Raw genomic sequence first — 15,577 nt, forward strand, 5'->3', positions numbered from 1 at the left:
AATGGAAGAAAAAAGTAACAAAAAGTGGTCAAAATCAAGGAAAAGGAGGGTATATTTTTTAAAATTTTCTTACATTTCGTGCCAACCATGGTGGCGCTTCACAGTTGGTGTGTCGACTTCACTGGTATTTACGGGGACGCCGTCGTATACTCTCGCCCCGGGCGCTGATTTTTCACGGCACGGCACTGTTTCCTGGTACTATAAGGTTTCGAGTTCACTGATGTCAGAAAAAGAAAAGATTTTCTGATATTTTCTTTGAAAAACAATACACATATTAATAAAATATTCATATATTGCTAGCAATTAGATGATGTAAAGACAAAAAGACTTTCTTCTAACGGTTCAACAAGGAGGCTAATTAAATTCAAAAATATTTTTGATTAATACTGTATATCGAGAAATGTCAATTCGTTCGTAACACAAGATCTATACAGTGCATCAGCGGTGTACACAACGGGAGGTTTCGGTAGTTAAGTCACGCTTCAGCAAAATATTGTAAAAAATCGAACATTTATGATATTTATATATGCAAAAATTACAGAAGATGAAATTGAGTGCTTTAATACCCCTCCTCTCTTGATGAAAGGAGCCGCGGTGGCTCAGTGGTAGAGCGTTCACCTCTGGTGCTTGGGGTCCCTGGTTCGATCCCAGCTCGCGTCAAGTGAACTTTGTGGTGGACAAACACAGGGTTTCCTCGGGGTTCTCCCGTTTCTTCCCACTTTCTTGATTCCAGCATTTCATTCATTTCTCATCATCACAATCTCCTTCAGCCTAACCAGCATAACCCTGGAACGTAAAACTTAAAAGATTTCATTTTCTCTTGATAAAAGTTTGCGTTCGCCACTGTAGTGGATTATTTTGCCTCAACACAGGTATACTAACGAATAGGCCTACTTCTCTTACTACTGCTTGTAATACAAACATACAGAATATTCCTCGAAACTCTAAACGGGTCGCATGGGCAAACGTGACACCAACCCAAGTTGAAAGCAAAACATATCTCGCTCGGAAAGACAAAATAAATGACTCCAAGACTACTGCAGACATTTCGAGATCTCTGCAGGGTCTTCAAATGCAACTACTTCGATAGGTGGTGAATGTCCATTAACTCTTGTTTCTCATTGAGTAAGTACTATGACTTACTTGGGATATGAGTCGATAACGAAGACACTAATGGAAATGCATAAGTTTACCAGCCCATCCGGAAACTCCTTTGGTTTCTGTATTACTCATGCTCAAAGTGCTTGATGGACTTTAGATCAGGTGTCAAATCAGTGCATTCGTCCGATGAAGTTGCAAGCAAACCAAGCAGAGTGGAAAACTTTCTTTCTTACCCAATCCACCATTCCTTCGTCTTCGTCTTCCTCCTCCATTTGCTGTGACTCACCACCGCATCGCGTCTGAGCCATTTTCAACGCCAATACACGCACCGCACCACACACGCTGTTCTTAAAACACCATCAACAACACTACAGCTCCTTTGGTGTTGTCTTCTCAACACTCATGGCTCTCTTTTAAAAAGCGTCAATATTGATTTGTGTTTGATCGTCTGATACAACAAAATACTACAATATTTAACCCTGAACTGGCCGACACATGTGCACCGCTGCTTTTTCTCAACTAAACTCAAACAAGCTTCACCCTCGCTCAAACAGCTGTAGGGATGAGAGGGTGGGTGGAGGGACCCGAAATAGCACTCCCCCAGTGTGTGTGGTGTGTGATGCGAGAAACAAGCCTGCCCTGCAGAGAAAGCCTGCTTTAACTGGAAACCCAATCGGAGCTCCCATATGTGACATTTCTCCCTCATCACTTTGCCACAAGACATCCCTTCCCTCCTTTGCCATGACGTCATCTCAGACACGCAGGAATATGTGTGTGGGGCACAAGGAAGAAGGGAATCATGAAATTAGCAAAATCATTTATCACGCATCATTGCTTCAAGCGGCACACGAAAGAAAAAAAAAGGGTCACCATATATATTTGATGTGGGATTATTTATCTCTAGGCGCGTGAAGCACATAAAATATGGTCAAATATCAGAATTTAAATTCTAATTTTTACATTCTATTCCACTGATGCGTTTTTATTTCGATGATTTCATGAAACATAAAAGAATTACATATAAATGTAGTCAGAAACAATATTAAGCATAGGTTGGAGGTATAAGGAATGATAGCTCCAACCTATAATTAATATTGTTTTGACTGTGCAATATATAGTAAATCTGTATTTTAAAATTATCAAATAATGCTCTTTACTCGATTGTTTTAGTATATATATTAGTGCTTATTTTAGTCGTGGAAACTGCTGTGAAACATTCAGATTCATATGTGAAATGTTGCTTTTATGCGCTCTGCGTTATCTTGCAAGTGGTAGCTACTCGACCAATCCTAATGTTAAGAATTCCACAGAATCTATAATCGACGACCATGAATAGCCCGCTATCTCCCCCTGTTATTAATTTCCTCTGGAGTCCTCTGTGTGCAGCTGATAAAAGATGGCTGAGGATAGAAAACGTTGATCCATTTCAATTACGTTAAATGCCACCATCATGCATCCTGTTCTCACGGAAGAAGCCACAGCTGAATGTTGCAGGAAATTTAGCCAAATTGCTATGGGCTGTTTCATGACGGCGATTATTAAACAAAGTAGAACGTTCGCAAAAATACACAACGTTTTAAGTCACGCAAGTATGAAAGCAAATGCTTTCAGAGAATCGATTTTCGAGTGATGAAGGATGCGAATTTTCGTATCAAGAAGACGCGTTTTACATTAGAAAATTAAACGTATTGAAGCTCCAACCATTCACTTTCAAACCTAGGCCATGCTGAATATATGAGAACAGACAACAGCGAAGTGTATATTCACGCCGTACATATTGCGGTAGAAACAAATTGGTCTGAGTTCATGTCCTTTAATGTAGGAGAGAACTCGAATAGCCTTTCAACAGAAATTGAAATGAAACTATTTAGTTTTACGTACCACGATTATGCCGAGACGATGATGATGAGAGATGAAAAGAAAGTGGGAGGAAACGGGAGAAGCCCGAGGAAACTCATGCACACGGTGTTTGTCCACCACAAGGTTCACTTGGCAGGGGCTGGGATCGAACCCGGGACCCCTAGCACCAGAGGTGAACGCTCTACAACTTAGCTTCCGTACTCTCAACACTAGGTGGCAGGTCACCTTGAATCTCTTCAAGTTCCATGAAGCAAATATCAAAGGTTAGGACTTCCTTTCCTTTTGTCCCAATGTAAAGAGGCCTAGGATGGCTGTATATGACAGTGTCAAGTAATCAGATTTTTTTTTTTTTTTAAGTGTTGATATGAGTATGCACTTGTAGTGTGTATAAGTAATTGTGGCGAGAAATGCCTCAAAATATAATATTTTTCATATTCTTGTGAAAAATATAGTCTGGGTTGGTTTACGAGAAATCTAAGGTCACTGTCAATAAGTATCACTGGATATATTTTGACTACACAGATCGAGTGTTTGCCTACTCAGCAAAAAGTATCTAAGGTAGAACTTAGGAGGTCCAATTCTGCCTAATGAAAAATCAAAATGCCATTATCAGTGGGCCAGGGGCCGATCCAGGGGGGGGCGATCGCCCCCCCAGAAGAGGAAACTTTCTCATTTTATATATATAAATAAAACTCATCCCAAAGTTTGGTGCCCTTAAAAGTAGCAGTATGACAACCCAGCGCCCCCCCCAGAAGTCAGACCTGGATCCGCCCCTGCAGTGGGCGCGGTTTAATTAGCAACCAAAGTAGAGATTGCTAGTCGCATATGACTTAGACGTAGAGCTTCGCGATCACATTCTATACTTTTTACACAAGAACAACTAGAGTAAGTAGTCACAGACTTCTGTACATTTATCTGAATTTAAACTATAACATTACTTTTGTCGGAGAGTGTACAATTATAAAACTAGGTATTGTAGGCGTTACGGAAAGAGTGTAGTCCAGTGAATAGGGAAAAATGTTCTTCCGTAGATTAATCAGAAGCTTTTTTTTTTTTTTTTTAACGAAGTCAGTATGCTGGAAACGAGCTTTTGCCCCTATGCAGGCGTGTGCGTCTACATACATAAATAAACCAAGCGAGGAAGTAGACCCCAGGTGTTTCTTCGTCCCTCCCTCTAAAGGGATAAGGAAGAGGAAGCACTCCGCCCGTGCGTAATCTGGAGACAAATGGAAGATTTCTTCCTAACGCAGCTCTCAGCTCCCGAATTGAAAGCGTATGAACGAACTAAGGAAATTTCAGGCAACTGAATGTTAGATGGATAAAAGCAATGGTGATTGGAACGAAGCATTCTGTATCATAAATATAAAAGTAAGAAGGGAGAAAATGGAACAAGTGACTAGTTTTCGGTGCCTTGGGAGCATTATTGGCGAAGACGAAAAATGAGCATGAAATTCAAGGACAGAAATGGCAGAAAAAGTATTTAAGGAAAGGTTAATCAAATCTTTTACTTTACGCTGCAGAATTTGTGAAAGTGACTGAAAACTATTAGAAGCTTTTGAAATGTGACTGTGGAGAAGAATCAAAAAATAAAGAACGAGGCTCGTTAACCTTTGCTACCCCCAATTTCACTTTTTAAAAAATAGTAAATAACAAAGTAACAACTAAGTCAGAAATTAGGGTGACAATTTGACATCATAATTACTGGATACTCAAATTTCTCCACTACACGAAAGGTCTTGAAAACAGGTATTAATTCATGTAATAGCATTTTATAGATATTTCCCGGCTGACTTTCTACATTTTTTATGTTCACTGTTTTTAAGCTATTTACTTGATGGGACTTTTTAAAAAACGAATAATTCTTACCGTGAAATATGGAGACTGTGATAATGGTAAGCTCTGAGTTAGCAGCAAACAAAGTATCAATAAGGGAAAATATTCAGGTACTATTGCCAACGTAGTAGCTGCGCTGGAATACCGTTTCTCATGAAATCAGCGAATTGAAGCAGCGCCGGATCAGGTCACAGAAAAGATGAGTGACCGTTCGTTCTCACCAGATGGTGTTGGCATTCAGGCGTCCACCCAGCGTCGTGAGCATAACTGGAGAGCTAATCGAGAAAACGTAGCGATCTCCGGTCTAGAAAGCCAGTATTAACGGCGAGGGGACCGATGTGCTGACTACACATCACCTCAAAGTCATGAGTGGCCCTGGCCGTTAAGGGCTGTTACGTTAGGAGTTTAGTTTTTTAGATGATAATTATTATAATATTGAAATTGGAAGTTACGTCATAGAAATATTGGTAGGTTGTAAATCTTGCAGATCAGACTAACTCGCTTCCTTTCCTTTGGTAGCAGCCATCCTCTCAGCACCGAAGATACATGACTTGTGAACTTACAGCTTAAGGAGGATCCAAATCTCATGAGTTCCCACCAAAAATCGAGCCGAGGCCTCCCGCACCAAAGGCGATTATGCTAACCATATACCTACAGAGCGTCTTTTATTGAAAGAATATCAATTAAATTGCTATAGTTTAAAGCAACTTCCCTCACATACGTAAATAAGCAACTTGTTTATGCAACGTATGAAACGTGGTGCTAATATGGCAATGACCTCTTTCCCTCCTCCAGCTGGCCATGTTCTCACATTTAAACAATCTTTCGAAGCATAACAGGATAATTAACACCTTTAACATGTTAAATATTTCTAATCGATATTTAATTATTTCTTCATTTACATTTAGGATAGTACACTGTTCGTTATGCTGAATGTTTCAGAACTTAGCACCTTTTCTTTCTTTTTACAGTGCAGCAGACACCTTTTGAACACCAGTTTGTAGGTGAGAACAGATTTTTTTTTTAAATGCAAAATACACGAGTATAAATCAGCCATTTAATTCTTCTATACTTTGTTTTTTTATTATTTTAACAAATCACATATATTAATTTACACCACTGGAATACAGTCTTTTGTGATTCAGGTAGTTGTGACCTACGAATTTAAAGTTTCTCAATACATCGATTTAGTATCCTTAATAAAATAAAAACATCATTTTGATATAACTACCTGCTACAACAGCTCACAGTACGGGACACAAGAGCATTGAATGTAGCTAAAAAGAGAAACTGGTTCAGATATTGTGTGAGAAGTTGTATCCTCTGAGACATATACGAAAGGAAAAGGGAGAAGTGAAAGAAGGCAGCAGTCGTAGTTTTACGTCTCACGATTGTGAATGATGGAGTGACAATGCAGAAGAGCCTCGAAAAACCCTATGATATGATGTCTACTACAAACTTACATGAGCTGGGAATGAACCAGGGATCCCTCGCTCCAGAAGTGGGTGCCCTACTGGCTCCTACCTTCAGCCAAACAAATAGGCTGAAGATTGTATATGAACTACTCCATGAGTATATGTATTGATAATAACTAGTACGCAGGCGTTTTAATATGACAGAGATTCCTCTCATTTCGTACATGATCAAAATAACTATTCACTACTGAATATATTAACTTTTACCATAATCACTAATCCAACAAACAGAAAAGATAGCTCCCTATTGCAAACGAAAATCAGTAATATTTCAGTGAGAAAGCTTCTGATAATTTTATCTGACATCCTCCCCTCATTTCTCTCCTTCGCTTCCCATGATCCGACGTGGCCACCCATAACAACCACTTATTTTAGTAGAAAACATTGAAATCCCTCCTATCAGCAACAAAAGATCTGACCACACAAAAGATGATCCCACCCGTATATCACTTCAGCGACAGCAACACCCACTTGCAGCCCAGACACCTTCCATTCGGGATCTCCAGGAAAAACACTGCAACACCTCAAAGAACTGGTAGCCACTCATCTGCACTCATAAGAGTATAAACTCAGATGCAATGATTTCATTAATAAACAATCGAAATACAAAAAAAAAAAAAAAAAAAAAATCTTTAAATATACCAGATGAAAAACTTTTGTAAAATTCTGCAGCCAGCTTATAGATGGAGTATATACGAAACATTTTTTTTTTCCTCTAAAATGACTACGATTTTTAATGGCGCGACTTTACCGATTCCTTTTTCAAATCTATTGAAACATCCTTTGATTTGTTATCAATTAGTTAGTTGATTTGAAATTTAACCTTATCTTTATAATACGTAAACTTTCAGTTCGAGGGTGGAACTGAAGCACATGCACGAGTTCCAACGGAAATCAAACTGAGTTTCCGTACCAAAGGTGTGCGCGCACACCAACAATTTTACACTTATTTAATATGACCTAAATTTAATTTATAAATACTTGATTATGTATCACAAAAGTTATTTTTTCACAGCCAAACCAGAACATTAAAGTCTCTGTTAAACTCAAGAAAGGACCCCCCCCCCCCAAAAAAAAAGGCAATGGCGCAGGTACTCAACGACTACGGTTTAAACAAGGATCATTTACACTAGTTAACTTTTACACAAAGAACTGAAGTATTGAGTGGTATCTTTGTGTGAGTCTTTGTATAAAAATTATATTTTCAAAAATATTTTGATTGTATCCAGTAAAATTAAGATGTTGATGATTATATACCCACAAATTATCTAGCAAAAGTCTTATGAATCATGATGTGGCTAAAGTTTCAAATCTGCATTTTCAGACCGGGTCATCGGAATATCAAGTATGACGAATAAGGAGACATTTCGTTAAAAATTCAACGAGAATTTCCCCTCCTCGCTTATTTCCACTCTGAAGAAGTACTTGAGTGTTCCTTGAAGATTCTTCGCCGGAAATTTTGGTTGCTTGCTTTGTTCCCGGTTTTCATCCACCATGCAGCTGCTGAAATCGCACGTGTCTTGGGTCTTGACAATGGCCAATCCCCCCTTCATCCGGTGGCACGAGCTTCTTGTCAATGGAGAAGATGGCAGAGTTCTCCTGTCACCACAACAGCACATCCAAGACAACCCAACAAGTAAATTCTCATCTGAACATCTGTTCCGTAACACACGACAGTCAGGCAACGGATATAGCACATACACTTCCGGTTTTCATTTCAACGTGGCCTCCTATACAACATTTCTTTTTATAAATCACTTAATGGACTTTAGAAATTACTTCATAGTTTGCGGAGAGAGGTTCAAAAAGATTACAGCTCGCTTCACAAATTCTCCTTTTTCTCCAATACGACCCTAATGCTCAACTGTAAAATAACTTATTCATTGTTATGCTTCTAAAACCACAGTTTCAGAGTCAATGAATGAATAAAAACAGTATTGCGCAAATGTTATTCGTAACGAGAAATACTGTGAAGACAGGAATCATCAATTATTTAAATATTTTATTTTTTTCTCTGCTTATATGTTCAATTGTAACGCGTTAATTCAATTGTAACTTATATAAATATCAGCATATTTTGAATACATTAAATTCTTGCTTTGAAATGTTATTCTTTCTGTGGAAAATTGATAGTGCTTCTGTAAGTAGTAACGACTGAGCCTTATAGCAAGAAATATGAAATTCCTTCATAACAAATACTCCTGCATTGATGCTACAAGTCGTTCAGATATTTCCAAATTTCAACATACGAGAAACTTTCGTAGATTTTCTCATTTCCATGTATCTATGATGCCTGGTGGACAGAAATTTGAAATATGAACTGGAAAGGTCTACACGCGATTAGCATACGATCACGAAGTAGGTTAAGACGTATAAAAGTAGCTTGAGTAAATACTATACATCCAATGATGACAATATGTAAATTAGATTATTAATATCATCAACAGACGTAATACATACAAACGTTTCTTTTACGACGCTGTATTGCAAGCGAAGTTATTTCCAATCATCAGTACATACTGTATAAAGAGAATACAAACTGTATATCCAACAACAATGTTCTCTTCAATAGGCTCCTGGTTTTACATAGAGAGAGAGAGATAGATACAACGTTGATAAATTACGGAAGTAGTAAATGGTGTGAATGCCTAGTTACAAAGTTCAATGCCATTTCAAAAAACATATTTTCTTATTTGGTATAAACCAGTGACATCTATTTGTAAATATTCGAATGACGTCACACACTCCTTACACAATTTAACTAGACTTTGTTCTATAATCTCTCATCAAACACCAAGGATTTTCTTTTTGATTCGTTGCTTTCATTTCATCAAGAAGTCTCACTTTAAATTTCTTTTTGTCAAAAGCTGTTATGCAAGTTTTACCACATTACGGTCTCCGCCGTACGCTGATGCTTATTTTATATATATATTCATCCAGGTCATACTTAAAAATTACCTGACAATTCTAACTTGAATCTGAAGAATGTTTATTTAATATTTCTCCGCTGGTCTAATGGCTAGTTCGTATGCCTTTGGTGCATGTGGTCCCGGGTTAGATTCCTGGTGAGAAAGGACAAACTAAAATTTGAACGTATTACGATGATCCACTCTAAACTATAGCTCCACATTTCATATAGACTCGCTACTGAAAAGGGACGCTAAATTTCAACAAACAGGAAGAACTATATTTTGTACATACACTAAATATGTGGAAAATTCTAATGCGCCCCATTCTGCCGTCATGTTTCCGTTTCCAAAAGTTTAAGTTGATTTTCTGAACGTTGAGCGAAAAGGATTCAGCAAGCAAGACTATATAACATTTCTCAAGTAGGGAAAAAAAGAGACGCCAGCAGGAAAGAACTTGTTTTCTCTATGCCCCTTTCGACTCTCTTTACAATAACCCTCCCTGCCATTCTATGCATCAACGTTGACAGGGATAAAGAACTGTTACATGTCACTTTAAAGTTTCAGTGTGATTGGATATTTTGGTAGTTATTGGTGCGCCCCTCGTCAGAATATTCTGGATCCGGCCCTGTCGACTGTTAGAATTGCTTATTTACGAGAGGCAGAGCTCTAGATACATACAATACAATAAAATTAACTTTTAATCTGAGCGCTACTGATAAAACATTATAGCGATTTTTCACACAATAATGCCATATCTATTCGAAAACACAAAAATAACTGCTGGCCATATCCGCTTGAAACCTGGCAGATAGTCCTGTACTATTAACCTTCGTTTCTGCTGTTTGTTTGCTTGGCAAAATTTGGAATCCCTTTTCAGTGTCGAAGCTATATGAGATCTACATTTTAAGATGAATCCGAACCACCATAATTTATACAAATTTTAAGGCTTGCACCGGGAATCGAACCTGCGGCCCCGTACACCATTCGTAAGCTTCGTGATGGATAAGGACGCAAAGCATAATCGACCGTAATTTACAGCATCACAATTAATTTGATTGAGGATGACTTCTCGTATTAAGTACTAAAAATGTAACTTCTAAAATTGCCTCAGGAATTCATTGAACAGGTAGTTTAGGAATCCTAATAATACAAAAAATTGTTATCAACTATCCATAACAAGTGGAAATTAAGAAAACTCACTTGGTGCAAATGCGAAGATCGCATGTACGCTTCCGTTTACACAACAATGATTTTCAGAATCCATCCTCTGCTACTGCTTTAACAAGTTTCCCCACAACATGAAGAGTAACGGTATCTCAAAGCCTGACAAGTGGAAGGACCGGATCTGGATTCAATTATTGGTTAGGATTTTATATTTCTACTTTAAGATTTCCTAAACCAATATTAGCCTGAAGCTAGTGATTGCAATTTTAGATGCTCAATATTCAATAATTTCTGTAGTTAAATAGAAAGAGTGAACCCTTTAGGGATCATTTGTCAATACATTGCATCCACCGTTAAATAATGTATGTTCTGAGATGCATCCATACATACTGAGCGAATAGCGTGAATTCACTATAGGAAGAAAACAGGAAAACATTCCGTTCATTGGATGAGACGTGAAAGGAAGTTTTTATTATTATTTTCCTGCCTTCATTGCTTTATTCGCCAAAATCGCTTACTTCTGTCGAATTACATTTGTAACGTTTATGCTGCCAACCACCTCTGGGAGGTCAACACAGTAGCGTGGGATGGGAACAATACTCCAACAGCACAAGAGGCACTGAACTACCTCCCATTGTATTCCAGTTGCTTCTTTAAGCCAAAGTTTGAAAGAAAAAATGCTTTCAAGAAAATCTTTGAGCGAAAATTACAAAGAAAGAATCTTCTTTCACCGCACTGCACGTCCTTTCGGCTAGTTTTCGGTAGCACAGCCACACAAACTGGATGTGCGTAATACTGTTTATTATTATTTCTTTCCTTTCCTGTAGATTTTTAAATAGATTACTTCATTATGAATACAAGCATACAATCTCTTTCTTAACAATATATACAATACTTACGGCCGTTCTTTACCGTTGTAGCATGTTACGTGATTGCAGTTTAGTATTCCTCTTCAGCACCAAGGTTATATAAGTGGTGGACCTACAGTTGAAGGTGGGGTACGGACACTCGTAGTAAGTTCAAATTTTAAGGCTCTTGAACTGGGAATCGAACCCAGCACGTTGTAGCGTGCTTTTATACGTACTATGACATTGATTTCTTAGTACTTAGATAAAACGATAATCTATTTTATGAGATATTGATTATTATCGAAGTTAGTAACCAATTACAAACCAGATAGAAAAGTTATAGGTTTAATAACAGGAATTTTGTTTTAAATAAGATCCTATTTACGCTAGCGGAAAAACGCACAGGATTGTAGTGAGACGAGCGACAAAAATGAAAACGGTACGGTGGATATGTGCAGGAACCAAGAACCAAATACAATGAAAGTAGCAGACATGGAGGAAAATTAAAAAAGCAAACAACCTTTGAGTTTAACGTCCCATGTTTGTGCTGGAGACAAACGATGATTAAAGCAAGTTAATGATTATGAAAGAATTGTTGGAATGAGAAAGTGCGGGGAAACAGGAATACCTTGAGAAAACCCACGGACACGATGTTGTCCAGAAATTTACTTGGCCTGGAATCGAACCAGGGACCTCACCCTCCTCTACTACTGAGCCACCGTGTTATCCCCCCCCCAAAAATGGAAACAAGTAAGTATGGTTTGGCCAAGAAGTAGATAGGAAGTAATGATGGAAACAGAATAAACACGAACAGGAGACGGAGGAGGATGAGGAGCAGTGAATCACAAAAAATAACCTGGCTGTGGATTGGATGACTACAGACGGACCTGCAAGTACCTCACTAAAAACAGCGACCTCAGATAATAAAAACGGGAAATCTGAGAGATGATTTTTTAAAGTCTTGTTTATCTTTTATGAAGACTTATGTATTAGTAGCAAAGTATTGAACTTTAAAATCTATTTTCCCTAAGGTAGGTTCTAGTCCAATTACCCTAATGTGCCTAGGTGGGACCAATAACCCAGTGGAAGAGGATCAGTACGGGAGTAAAGGTAACAGACCATTCTCTTCCCCTCTGCTTAAACATGTAAAACGAAATTATTCAGACTGAATACATATAAGTTAGAATTAGAAACACTACGTAAACAACAACGGTATAATTATGACACCATTAATGCAAATGCAAATCAATTTCTTGAAAATGATATTTCCGTTTATACTGCGTGTACAATTACAAACCTATAAGAATTGATCATTTTTCTGTCATCTGTAGCCGGTTTTTAATTTTGATGACTTCATATCTAGCTGAAGAGGTTAGTGGACGGATGTTGTACGGAAGATTCTCGACTCACTCCAACGCCCTCTTCCTGTTACTTTATTAGCTTTTACTTGCGTTTGAATACGACTGCTTTTGGTACAACTACAGAATGTGTGTAGATACGTAACCAACACGCAACCACCCTTCCACTATTGAAAACAGCATGAAGTACAATAACTTCTCTTAATCTTCTTATCAAATGTAACACTTCATGCTTCTGCGACCTACTCTGAACAGGCCGACTAGAAAAGCAAAGCACACGAAAAGAGTGATGTGTATCTGATTCACAAGTGACAGGTCTCTCAGGTTCAAGCAACGGAGAAGTGATATGAATAATGTCCTGCTCAGATGGGCCATCCATCGCCTGCCTGCTGGGTTTGGATACTGAGCCAAAGCATTTCATTGGTTTAAAAGCCGCAGCAGTGTACTAAGCTAGTGTAGACAGATCATGAAAAGAACTCAAGTCAGCCGAATGGCCGTGGTAATTAGTTAGTACATAATTTCTACTGACATTTTATGTAGTATCCTTATTATTCGTTGAGCATTCCAATTAGCTCATGATGCTCAACACTAAAAATGATCTTGAGTCTTCATTGGAAACCGAAACTGGGACCACGAATATCACATGGAAGAGCGATATATGGCTACAATAGACCTTTAATACATTATTATAGCCTTTTTATATAATTTCCACATATTAAGTATAACATATAAAACAAAGAAGCAACTCATGCGATACGGTTAACTCGGATCCTTTCACGTAAACATTTTCTTTAAAGCTTCAATCACAACTGAACCCAATGTAGTAAGTTTTTTGGACATTTTTAATTTCCATAAACCTTGTATTTAAATAATTAGGAACGCATCTGCGATGTAGAATATTTTGTTTCCTTTCCAAAAAAGAATTTGATTTTCAGTTTGCCGCCCCTTTCAGCAGCGAGGCTATATGAGATATGGATCTACAGCTTAAGTGAAATACGAACCACATGAGCTCCAGGGAATCGAACCCCGATCTCCCACGCCAAAGATGCATATGGTAACCGCTTAGCCACAAGAAAGCTCTCTCATCCGTAAAATATGTTCTCTCTGACAGACAGTATTATCATCCATCAGTCTTCTATGGTCTTCGCAGAAGCACTAAATACAACAATGAATACAGGAAAAAATAATAGTAATAACTTATGTTATTGTCACTAACATTCTGTACCTTAAATTAGCTTACATTTTCTGCAGAAAAATAAACATCTCAGCCCATTTACTGGAAACAAAAATGAATTGAAGCATCTACTTAGTATAACCAATAGAACAAAGGAAACCTGAAAGGGATGTCGTATAATGTAAAACAGAAAAAAGTGTCAACAAGGTTCACGAGCAACAAAAGATGGAGAAATGTGGGCCATCCGATTTGAATTCAAAAGTTCTTTCACCACCGGTGACGTAACTACAAAAAGAGTGAAGGGATGGATCCTGTTACCCGGAAGATGCTTTAAGTGCACCCTTCAATAGAACATGATTGAGAGCAAATCGATTCTCTCCAAACGATGACGCATACAATCTACCAAAGGGGAAGAGGAAGAAACAAGGTCATTCATTTATCTCAATATTTATTGGAAACTGTTGTTTATATGATTATTTCGTCAAGATTAATTTTAGTCTACAAGTAAATATCGATTAATACTTATTATTACTAGAAAATTATGTCTACATCTGAGAAAATGGGAATATCCTAAGCCATTTAGTATAAAAGCATTGCTATATAAAAAATGTTAACAACTTCTTTGAATAATTATATGTTATGCAAATTTTAACAGCACTTACAGGAATTTATCAGATGTGGAGCGCGAATTCCTAGAAAGCTATTTTAAGCTTCCTCGTGGCTATCTAGATAGTGAATGCGCGGGAGACCCGGGTTCGATTCCCAGTGGGAGTTCATGTGGTTCGGATCCCACGTTAAGCTATAGGTGAGATCCCACGCCTCATATACGGTACTTATGGTTCTCTACTCGAAATCAACCAACCTACAAAGCTTGAAACTGTATTACACTTTTATAAGATCATCATTTTTAGCTGTTAAACCGGGCGGGGGGTTACACATCCATCTATGTTTGTCCGTGTCTTTGACGCAGAGGAAAGGTAACTCTTCAGTCTGTACATAATACCGAAAACTAACTGGATTCAAATACTACTTGGTTCGATACCAATTTCACTGTATTCCAATTAATTCCTAAACTGTTGATCAGAGAAACACATACAAGGCGTATTTTTTTCCTGCTGAAATTTCGTTTTACTCGTAAAATATATTGATCCAAAGCAAAATCCAACAGAAGTACTTCTATTACATTTGCCAAAGCCTATTCATCAAATTGATAGAGCTTAACGGTCTTTCTTAACACGAACGCTCAATGACGTAGTCTAACGTAGAATAAAAATCACAATCTCTTCACATGTGATACAAAAATAAATCGAAAGTACATCTGACAACAAATGTATTTAACGGTTACGCTTTAAAATCTAACAGGGCCAGAGCTCGTGCGAGAGTAGAACCCGGAACTACAAGCACGAAAGGAGCGTGCTAATTTCCTAATTTAGGAGGAACGAACAATTCATCATCGTAACGAGGAAATAAATGTCATCGATTGTATATGTAAAACTGAGGCAAGAAAACAGTTCAACACCCAGGAAACATACTTTAGTTGTAAACTACCCACACAATGGTGATAGATAGTTGAGTAAAATACCAAAGCCGTGTATGAACTAGTGGATTGGGACTAATAAAGACACTTCCCGACAATCTGTTTATTACAAATATTAGTGAATCAGTGAAACATGTTGGTAACATTTGAGAACTGACAAAGCGTTTCATCTTCTAAAAAGCCTACCATTTAGGTCTCCAAGGTTACGTTTAAAACCAAGTGAAGAGAAACGGAGCACATTGACGCTGTAATTTAGCGGAATGTTCAAAATACACGGTGCGTTTCAGTAATTGCAGTTCTCCGTCCACACGCAAGGTC

At 37.9% G+C, this 15,577-nt stretch overlaps 1 protein-coding gene across 4 annotated transcripts in view; it reads right to left on the reverse strand.

The window, feature by feature from the left end:
* The window catches only part of LOC145669037 (uncharacterized), a 265,385-nt gene that overhangs the window by 69,209 nt on the left and 180,599 nt on the right, over positions 1 to 15,577 (reverse strand). The window contains exon 1 of one of the 4 annotated variants that reach the window (XM_081737388.1): positions 1,335 to 1,639. The exons of the other annotated variants lie outside the window; for them this stretch is intronic. Within the exon in view, the coding sequence (XP_081593514.1) occupies positions 1,335 to 1,409 (75 nt within the window). The 5' untranslated portion in view covers positions 1,410 to 1,639. Of the gene's footprint in view, positions 1 to 1,334; positions 1,640 to 15,577 lie in introns of those variants that run through there. 4 annotated transcript variants of the gene reach the window in all.

The sequence above is a fragment of the Thermobia domestica genome, chromosome 13 (assembly GCF_964235325.1).
Source record: "Thermobia domestica chromosome 13, izTheDome1.hap1.1, whole genome shotgun sequence".
Lineage (NCBI taxonomy): Eukaryota > Metazoa > Arthropoda > Insecta > Zygentoma > Lepismatidae > Thermobia > Thermobia domestica.